Below are 10,182 nucleotides of genomic sequence, written 5' to 3' on the forward strand. Positions count from 1 at the left end.
ACGCGGACGCCGGACGGTGGGTAGGGGACGCTTCGAGGCTGCCCCGTCGGGTGGGGCGGGAAGACTCCCCCAGCCCATGCGCGTCTGACTGGCGCGGGCGGGCAGGGCGGGTGACTCAGGGTCCCCCCTGTCCCCACACGCGTCCAGGCGGCTGCGTGAGCCCGCGGGAAAGCAGACCTTGCGCTGGCAGCGGTGGCAGCGCCGGCGGCAGACGGTGGAAAGGCGCCTGCGGGAGGCCGCACAGCGGCTGGCCCGGGGCCTTGGGCTCTGGGAGGGGGCTCTCTACGAGATCGGGGGTAGGACCCGCGCGAACCCCGCCTCCCCTTGCCCTCTCCGGAGCCCCACTGCCCAGATCGGATAAAGGAGGGAGGCATCATCCCACCCGCCTTAGGCCGGGTCCCCCGACCAATCAGCCCCTCCTCCCTCCCACCCACTCCGCCCGCGGGCACCGCAAACCTCAACCCCACGCAGCACCCCCAGGTGGCTGTCAGCCCCACCGCCGGACTCGCGTGGGTGGGAGCCGGGGGGCCACCCTGCCCTTGGACTCTTAGCCCGGTCCCGGCCTCCCTGGCCCACCCGGCTCTCCCTCCCACACCCCTGCAGGCCTCTTCGGCACCGGAATTCAGTCCTACTTCACCTTCCTCCGCTTCCTGCTACTCCTCAACCTGCTGAGCCTGCTGCCCACCGCGAGCTTCGTGCTGCTACCCCTGGCCTGGCTCAGCCCCCCTGACCCAGGCCCTGCCCTGAACTTAAGTAAGTGCGCGGACCACCAGGGGAAGAGCTCCGGTGCCCACCTGCGCCACCGGGGGCTGGCCCAGGGCCCAGAGCGCAGGGACAACCCTGGGCGTGCTCCTGCCATGCCGGGCCAGGGCCCTCTCTCCCTGACCCCGCCTTTTGTGGGGCACACCCTGGCACGTCCGCAGCGCCCTGCTCAGGCCTCTCCCCGCTGGGGCTATGGAGCGGTATCCGCAGGGCCTAGCCTCTGCCTCGTGGATCCCTCTCTATCAGCCCCTCCCTCCCAACAGCCCTCCAGTGCCCCGGAAGCAGCCAGTCCCAGACGGGCATTTTGAAGTTCCACAATCAAGTTTGGCATGTTTTAACTGGCAGAGTGAGTGGGGTTCATCCTGGCTGTGGTCCACAGAGTCTGGGAGATCCAGGGAAGTGGCTTCAGGGGACACAAGCCTAAGAGGACCTCCACCTCTCCAGGGGCATTTCAGCTCCTCCGTGATGGTCTTACACAGACAGACTGGGTTGGCCATTGGTGGGGTTAGAGACAGGCAGACACCGCTGTGCCCCACACGGACTCAAGGGCACATGCCTGTGGCCCCCGGAGCCCAGCTGGTGTAGGGATGCAAGGGACAAAAGGGGAAAAGTGTCCCAGCCTCTGGGAGAAGCACTTCCCCACCCTCATCCTGGGAAGCCATTGGGGGAGTGGTTCCCGGGGGAGGGGGGAGGTCCTGGGTTCCAGTTCTGGCTCTTTCTCAAAGCCCTGTGACCTGGGGCAGTTGCCCAACCTCTGTGGGCCTCTGTAAGATGGGACACTCCCTACATGGTGGGGTATTTCAGGGGGCTAATGAGCTCCTCTGTGGAAAGCACCTGAGCAGTGCCTGGCGCTCACCTGGGCTGGGCATCTCCATTGCTGTCCTCAGGCCCTCACCAACACCTACCTCTTCTATGGAGCTTACCGGCTGGGGCCTGAGAGCAGCTCAGTGTACAGTATCCGCCTGGCCTACCTCCTCAGCCCACTGGCCTGCCTGCTCCTCTGCTTCTGTGGAACTCTTCAGCGGTGAGAGGGAAGCCCACGCCTTCACCCATTGCTGGGGGCATCTTCCCTGATCACCCCTTCCTTGGCAGGGTACCCTCCCGCTGGCAGGAAGGCCCCTGGCCCCACACCGCTGGCTCCTGGGTGCCTCCTTAGCCCAGGCTCTGGCCGCAGACCTTATGAACAGGGCCACCACCCCCTGCCCTGACTCCTCACTCACCAGGGCCTGCACCTAGGGCTGCCAGGGCCTTCCCCACCCTGGCCCAGAGCCCAGCCGAGGCTGACGCTGGATGGTAGAGGTGCCCCTTCTCCAGCAGCCTCTGGTCTCCTGCGCTGCAGGATGGTGAAGGGGCTGCCACAGAAGACTCTGCTGGGTCAGGACTACAAGGTGCCTCTCAGCAGCAAGGTCTTCTCCTCCTGGGACTTCTGCATCCGGGTGCAGGAAGCGGCCACCATCAAGAAGCATGAGATCCGAAATGAGTTCAAGGTGTGTGTGTGAGCTTGTGTGACCGCACCAGTGTGTGTCAGCGTGTGTGAGCATATGTGACTGTGCCAGTGTGCATGAGCATGTGTGACCGCACCAGTGTGCATGAGCAGGTGTGACCGCGCCAGCCTGTGTGAGCATGTGTGACCGGTGTGACCGCACCAGCGTGTGTGAGCATGTGTGACCATGCCAGCCTGTGTGAGCGTGTGTGACCGGTGTGACCGCGCCAGCATGTGTGAGCATGTGTGACCGCACCAGCGTGTGTGAGCATGTGTGACTGCGCCAGTGTGCATGAGCAGGTGTGACCGCGCCAGCCTGTGTGAGCGTGTGTGACCGGTGTGACCGCACCAGCGTGTGTGAGCGTGCGTGACCGTGCCAGCCTGTGTGAGCGTGTGTGACCGGTGTGACCGCACCAGCATGTGTGAGCATGTGTGACCGCACCAGTGTGTGTGAGCGTGTGTGACTGCGCCAGTGTGCGTGAGCAGGTGTGACCACGCCAGCCTGTGTGAGCATGTGTGACCGGTGTGACCGCACCAGCGTGTGTGAGCGTGTGTGACCGTGCCAGCCTGTGTGAGCGTGTGTGACCGGTGTGACTGCACCAGCGTGTGTGAGCGTGTGTGACCGTGCCAGCCTGTGTGAGCGTGTGTGACCGGTGTGACCGCGCCAGCATGTGTGAGCATGTGTGACCGCACCAGTGTGTGTGAGCGTGTGTGACCGCGCCAGTGTGCATGAGCAGGTGTGACCACGCCAGCCTGTGTGAGCGTGTGTGACCTGTGTTACCGCGCCAGTGTGTGTGAGCAGGTGTGACCATGCCAGTGTGTGTGACCGTGTGTGGCAGCCTGTGGGAACGTGACCGAGAGCGTGCGAATGTGTGCAGATGTGTGGCTGCATGTGAGGTCACGTGTGACTGAAGGGGTGATGCTGAGGCCACATGTGGCTGAATGTGTGAATCTGAGTGTCTATGGGAGCGTGGCAGTGTGGGAGTGTGTGACTGCATGTGACAGCGTTTCCTGCACCTGTCTCTCCCACGCCCACCCCGCCTGGCCCACCCTGCCCTCAGCTGCCTCTGTCCCCACCCTTCCTGGCAGGTGGAGCTGGAGGAGGGCCGTCACTTCCAGCTGATGCAGCAACAGACCCGGGCCCAGAGGGTCTGCCACCTGCTCTCCTACCTGCGAGTCAACTTACTCATTGGGCTCCTGGTGGTTGGGGCCATCAGCGCCATCTTCTGGGCTACCAAGTACTCACAGGACAACAAGGAGGTACCAGGCAATTGAATTCATTTAATCCTGGTCAGAACTTCGTGGTGGGGGGGAGATGGGATGATCCCATTTTACAGATGAGGAAACTAAGGCTCAGAGAAGTTAAATCGGTCGTGGCCACACAGGCCACGGCCAGGGCAGGCGGGCTCCCACCGGATATCCCCGCAGACTGCCAGGCTGCTGAAGGGAATGGCTTTTGGGCTTCCTTATTCCCAGCCTGCCCCAGAGTTACACTTTAGGGGGCTATGGGGGGCAGGGAGCCGACAGGGCCCCCCCAGCATGCAGCTCTCCTGACCTGCCTTTTCCCACAGGAGTCCCTGTTTCTGCTGCTCCAGTACCTGCCCCCTGGGGTCATCGCCCTGGTCAACTTCCTGGGTCCCCTGCTGTTCACATTCCTGGTCCAGCTGGAGAACTACCCTCCCAACACCGAGGTCAACCTCACCCTGATCTGGTGAGTGCCACCTTTAGTGGGGACAGGTGGGCATGTGGCGAGCCTGCATCCTGCTGCCCTGTTTTTGTTTTTGTTTTTTGGAGTGCAGTGGTGTGATCTCAGCTCACTGCAACCTCTGCCTCTCGGGTTCAAGCAATTCTCCTGCCTCAGCCTCCCGAGTAGCTGGGACTACAGGCTCCCGCCACCATGCCTGGCTAATTTTTTCTTTTTTAATAGAGACAGGGTTTCACCATGTTGGCCAGGCTGGTCTCAAACTCCTGACCTCAGATGATCTACCACCTAGGCCTCCCAAAGTGCTGAGATCACAGGCATGAGCCACTGCACCTGGCCACCGTTCTCTTTCGGTTGTCACCTGGCACCTGGGGTCCCCAGCTGAGAGGCTTCCCCGTTCACTAGTGGCTCAAGGGAAGGCAGGGGGACACCTCACAGCATACAACCTCAGGACCCCAGGTCTAAGGCTTTCCAATCCCCCACCTCTGAAGGAAGCCATCAGTGTGGACCAAGCTCTGGCCATTCAGTAGGGCAGGGGACTGCAGCCAGGGGTGCTGGGAATGGGCTTCTCACACAGAAAAACTGGCAACACAGGACAGGCAGAGCTTTTACACCCTTACCTGGACAGCCCTCATGTGACCTATCTCTACTAAAATAGTGAAACCCCGTCTCTACTCAAAATACAAAATCCCAGGCTGGGATGGTGGCTCATGTCTGTAATCCCAGCACTTTGAGAGGCCGAGGCAGGCAGATCACCTGAGGTCAGGAGTTTGAGACCAGCCTGGCCAACATGGTGAAACCCCATCTCTCCAAAAAAAAAAAAAAAAAAAAAAATATATATATATATATATGTAGGTAGGTAGGTAGATAGATAGATCCCCTTCTTTGAGGGATGAGGAAACTGAGGTTCACATGGGTGAGGTCCCCAGCCAAAGTCAAGCTCACTGTGCCTGCCAGGGGCAAGTTAAAAGCAAGCCCTTGACCTCCTGGGCTCCAGCCATCCTCCCGCTGGAGCCGCCAGGACTACCACCCCAAGGCTCTGCCACCTTCTGTCTCAGCACTTAGATCCTGTCTAGATCCCCTCCTCCTCCACCCCTCACCTAGCCGCAGAAATTCTGTGTGAAGCCCACCTGAGCTCCCACTGGCTCCTCTCCCACTCCCCCCACCCTCACCCACCACTTGCCCTAACTGCTTTTCCCTCTGCTTCCTCAAAGTCAGCTGTGTTTGGTTTGCTTTGAAACTTTAGCTTTTGAGGGCAGGCACGGTGGCTCACACCTGTAATCCCAGCACTTTGGGAGGCCAAGGTGGGCGGATCACCTGAGGTCAGGAGTTTGAGACCAGCCTGGCCAACATGGTGAAATCCCACCTCTACTAAAAATACAAAAATTAGTCGAACATGATGTGGGGTGCCTGTAATCCCAGCTACTCGGGAGGTTGAGGCAGGAGAATCACTTGAACCCGGAGGCGGATATTGCAGTGAGTAGTCATTGTGCCACTGCACTCCTGGATGAGAGAGTCAGACCCTGTCTCAAAAGAAAAAACAAAACAAGAAACACCTTTATTTTTTGAAGAGTTTATAACATATGCATGTACTGAAAAATTAAAAATGCTCGGCTGGGTGCGGTGGCTCATGCCTGTAATTCCAAGACTTTGGAAGGCGTGGGCGGATCATGAGGTCAGGAGTTCGAGATCAATCTGGCCAACCTAGTGAAACCCCGTCTCTACTAAAAATGCAAAAAATTAGCCGGGTGTGGTCATGTGCACCTGTAATCCCAGCTACTCGGGAGGCTGAGGCAGGAGAATCGCGTGAACCTGGGAGGCAGAGGTTGCAGTGAGCTGAGATTACGCCATCGCACTCCATCTTGGGTGACAGTACAAGACTTCTTCTCAAAAAAAAAAAAAAAAAAAATCAAAATGCTTAACGGGATGAAGACTTAAAAAATAAACCCTTGGACTGAGCTGAGTGGCTCATGCCTGTAATCCCAACACTTTGGGAGGCCGAGGCGGATGGATCACCTGAGGTCAGGAGTTCGAGATCAGCCTGGCCAACATGGTGAAACCCTGTCTCTACTAAAAACACAAAAAATCAGTCAGAAATCACTTGAACCCGGTAGGCAGAGGTGGCAGTGAGCCGAGGTCATGCCGCTGAACTCCAGCCTGGGCAGCAGAGTGAGACTCGGTCTCAAAAAAACCACAGAACCCTTTTTTCCATGAGTCATCTGGAGACTTGGACCCTGGGAACCCACTTTTAACCATGTTGCCACAGACAGAGCTGGTTGGAAGGAGGCTGGGCCCAGGACACAACACGATCCCACGATGCCACTCAGACATCAGCCACATTAGCCTGGGGGGAGCCCGGTGCCCATGAGCCTGGGCCCCTCTGCCTGACAAGGTCCCCACCCCCAGGTGCGTGGTACTGAAGCTGGCCAGCTTGGGGATGTTCTTCTTCTCTCTGGGTCAGACCATACTGTGCATTGGCAGAGACAAGACCAGCTGTGAGTCCTACGGCTACAACGCTTGTGACTATCAGGTGGCTGAAAGCCTGGTGGGGCCTGTCCCTCCTTCCTTCTCCCCAAAAGCCCACCTCAAACTGTGTCGAGCCCTGTTCCTGCCCCTTAGTCACCTTTGAGAGTTGTGAGCAGAGCTGCCTCTACTGTGGCACACCCCCAGGGGGCGCCACTGCTGCCATGAGGTGTCATGAGGCCGCCCTGGTTGGGGGTTTTCTGCTCCAATCCCATTCTCAAGGCCTGGGTTTCCACCTAGTGATTCTATCAGACTCCAGGCAAGGCGCCTGTGCCACAGAGACCCCCACAAGAGGCTAAGGGAAGGGAGGGCGGGCCGTGAGTGGTGACTAGTCCCCTTCCTCTGCACCCCAGTGCTGGGAGAACTCCGTAGGGGAGGAGCTGTACAAGCTGAGTATCTTCAACTTCCTCCTCACCGCGGCCTTCGCCTTCCTGGTCACCTTGCCTCGGAGGTGAGTGCCGGGGGCCCGCCTCCGGGAGGGCGAGGGTGCTGCAGGCATGTTGGGGGATGGTCAGTGGCTACAGCCAAGGGTGAGCGGGTCCAGCATGGAGCCCAGGAGTGAATGACAGGCTGCGGCCACGACCAATGCAGCCCACGAATCTGTCTGGAGTGGTGGGTACCTGGCTCCTTTGTGGGCCCTCTCGTCCCTACAGGCTGCTGGTGGACCGGTTCTCAGGCCGGTTCTGGGCCTGGCTGGACCGGGAGGAGTTCCTGGTGCCCAAGAATGTGCTGGACATCGTGGCGGCGCAGACGGTCACCTGGATGGGTCTCTTCTACTGCCCCCTGCTGCCCCTGCTGAATAGCATCTTCCTCTTCCTCACCTTCTACATCAAGAAGGTGATGGCTCACGGCTGGGTGGGCAGCTTGAGCTGGCCTCGCTCCCTGCTCCTGCCCGCTTCCCTGGCCTCAGCCCCCTGGGGTCTGCACACCTGGCTGACTCCTGGTTGCTGTTGCTTGTGCCCCCAGTACACCCTCCTGAAGAACTCCAGGGCGTCTTTGCGGCCCTTCCGAGCCTCCAGCTCCACTTTCTTCTTCCAGCTGGTGCTCCTCCTGGGCCTGCTTCTGGCCGTGGTGCCCCTGGGCTATGTGGTCAGCAGGTAGGAGGAGGGGCACCTGGAGGCTGGCAGGGGCAACTCCTCACCCGGGACCCTGGTGCCAGCCCCCCTTGGCCATCTCTCTCCAGCATCCACTCTTCCTTGGACTGTGGCCTCTTCACTAACTATTCAGCCCCCTGGCAAGTGGTCCCAGAGCTGGTGGCCCTTGGACTCCCGCCCCTTGGCCAGCGTGCCCTCCACTACCTGGGCTCCCACGCCTTCAGCTTCCCGCTCCTCATCATGCTCAGGTGCTCAGGGCAGCAGGACTCACAGAAGGGGGCACCTGGAAGGGGAGGTCCTTCTTCCATGGGGGTGGCGAGCCTGTGCACCCCCAGCCAGGAGCCAGATTTGGGAAGCCAAGGGAAGCAAGGGCCCCTGAAAAGGAGGAGGCACCTCCTGGGCTCACCGTCTGGGCTGCCGTGGGGATTGCAGGATCCAGGGAAGCACCATGTCTGGGCAGCCGCAGCTGCTGAGCTATTGGTATTGCTGTGCTATAGGTGAGGGGATGGGGGGCCCTGTGAGGAAGGAGGGGACGGTCCCATCCTCAGATACAGTGGTGTGCAGTGAGGAGTGTTGAAGTTTGAAGTGGGGAGAGAGGAAGTCAGGGAGAGGCGCCTGTGGCCCCAGGGGCAACTGACAATGAATGTCCTTCCAACCCAAGCCTTGTCCTGACCGTGTGCATCTCCCAGACCCAGGCCAATGCAAGGGCCATCCACAGGCTTCGGAAGCAGCTCGTGTGGGTGAGTGTCCTTGGGGCAGCTTCAGTGGAAACCCTTCCCTGTGTGTGTGGCCTAGGGCCTAGGACAGGGCTGAGCTGGAGGGTGTGGCCTCAGGCTGAGGGTAAAGATGGGGAAGGGGAGGAAAGGAATGGCTGGGGCTCCTGAGACAGGGAGCCGGACCTGGTAAAACATGACCTTAGGGGTTGGGCCTCGGTCTGTGATCCCAGTGCTTTGGAGGCCCAGGCAGGAGGATCGGATAGTTTGAAGCCATGAGTTCAAAGCCAGCCTGGGCAACAAAGCAAGACCCCCCATCTCTACCAAAAACCAGTAATTAATTATTTGAAAAGAGAATATGGCTGAGTGCAGTGGGTCACACCAAGGCATGAAGACTGCTTGAGTTCAGGAGTTTGAGACCAGGCTGAGCAACATAGCAAGATCTCCTCTCTACTAAAAATTAAAGAAATGAGCTAGGGTGGTGGCTCGCACCTGTGGTTGCAGCTACTCTAGAGGCTGAGGTGGGAGGATCGCTTGAGCCTAAGAGGCGGAGGCTGCAGTAAGCTGTGTCTTGCTACTGCACTCCTGCCTGGGCAACAGAGAGAGACCCAGTCTCAAAAAAAAAAAAGATACGACTTTAGGCTTGGGGACAGAGGCTTAATAGAGCTCCAGCGGAACAGTGACATGGCTAAGGCGTGGCCTCAGGGTGGGGCCTTTAATGGGGCGTGGCCTTGGGCTGCGGACTCTTAGAGGGCGTGGTCTATAGCTGCTTGGGGTGGGACCCTGGTGGGGCGTGGTCTCAGGATGCATTGTGGGCGGGCCGCTTGGAGGGCGTGGTCTAGGCCTGTATAGGGCGGAACTCTAGTGGGGCGTGGCCGTGGGAGGGTGTGATATCTGGCGGGGCCGAGGCCTCTGGCTACTTCCGGGGTGGGCGGTCCCGTGGGCCACGGAGCTGCTGCCGCTGCTGTCCGGACACACGCTCGTGGGAAGCAGCGCCTGTCGCAATTCGCCGCTCGCTCTCCTCACAGCAGGTTCAGGAGAAGTGGCACCTGGTGGAGGACCTGTCGAGACTGCTCCCGGAGCCAGGCCGGAGGGACTCTCTGGGCCCGGAGTCCCCTGCTTCCCGAGCTTCGCGCCCACGGTCCTTCTGCCCGGGATTCCCGTGCCCTGGCTCCCCGGGACCTCGGGACCCGCGGCCGGGCTCCTCCGCCGTGAATGCCCTGGGGCTGCGCTCCCCTTGCCCTGGACCACATGGTACCCCGGCCTCCACCCATAGAGCCCGCTTCCCCAGCGGCCCGGAGCTATAAACCCGACCCCCGTCCCCGAGGCCTCCCTGGGACCCTTTCCAGGCCTCCTTACTCCACCTTCCAGGACCCTGGTGACCACCGACCCCTCATTGGCTCCAGGGCCTCCCTCAGGGGTCCCCAAAGATGGACACATACCCCCAGGGGCATCAGGAAGAACATATGGGAATATTCTATCTGTATTTTTATCTCATCCCTTTAAAATATCTATTTTTATTGCATATTTTATAATATACGTAATCTATTAGTATAGTGTCTCGTGAATGCAATTTTTTTTTTAGTGTTCTGATTTTTTTTAGAGCCGTGAGTGCAGTTTATACTCATCTATTGGGAATGCCTGGAAGTTGTTTACTGATGGGAGTGCCATCAGAAGAGTTTGGGGACCACCTCCTAAGGATGGGAAAAGCTGGCCACAGTTAGAGCAAGCCTGTCTGGGGGACCTGCTCTGTGTTCCAGCTGCAAACTGTCTGCATCATCCCCTCCTGTTACTCTTCCTTCACATGAGACAGTCGAGATCACAGCATCAGCCAGGGCCAGAGCTGGGATTTGAACCCAGGCACTCGGGCTCGAGAGCCACACTGCCCCAGCGTGGGGCTTACAG

General features: G+C 59.4%; 1 protein-coding gene across 7 annotated transcripts in view; it reads left to right on the forward strand.

Annotated features, from left to right (window-relative positions):
* TMC8 (transmembrane channel like 8) overlaps positions 1–9,831 on the forward strand; it is a 16,322-nt gene extending 6,491 nt beyond the window's left edge. For 3 of the 7 annotated variants that reach the window (XM_035301919.3, XM_078374768.1, XM_008997839.5), the window contains 14 exons: positions 148–296; positions 604–753; positions 1,026–1,108; positions 1,650–1,786; positions 2,102–2,249; positions 3,335–3,505; positions 3,817–3,956; positions 6,354–6,477; positions 6,824–6,921; positions 7,124–7,307; positions 7,437–7,567; positions 7,654–7,812; positions 8,226–8,304; positions 9,306–9,831. In XM_035301919.3, coding sequence (XP_035157810.2) covers positions 148–296; positions 604–753; positions 1,026–1,108; positions 1,650–1,786; positions 2,102–2,249; positions 3,335–3,505; positions 3,817–3,956; positions 6,354–6,477; positions 6,824–6,921; positions 7,124–7,307; positions 7,437–7,567; positions 7,654–7,812; positions 8,226–8,304; positions 9,306–9,584 — 2,032 coding nt within the window. In that variant the 3' untranslated portion in view covers positions 9,585–9,831. The remainder of the gene's footprint in view (positions 1–147; positions 297–603; positions 754–1,025; positions 1,109–1,649; positions 1,787–2,101; positions 2,250–3,334; positions 3,506–3,816; positions 3,957–6,353; positions 6,478–6,823; positions 6,922–7,123; positions 7,308–7,436; positions 7,568–7,653; positions 7,813–8,225; positions 8,305–9,305) is intronic. The other 4 variants (XM_078374769.1, XM_078374770.1, XM_078374771.1 and 1 more) reach the window with 3 other exon arrangements.
* Positions 9,832–10,182: the final 351 nt, after the last annotated feature.

Source organism: Callithrix jacchus, chromosome 5 (genome assembly GCF_049354715.1).
Source record: "Callithrix jacchus isolate 240 chromosome 5, calJac240_pri, whole genome shotgun sequence".
Classification (NCBI taxonomy): domain Eukaryota; kingdom Metazoa; phylum Chordata; class Mammalia; order Primates; family Cebidae; genus Callithrix; species Callithrix jacchus.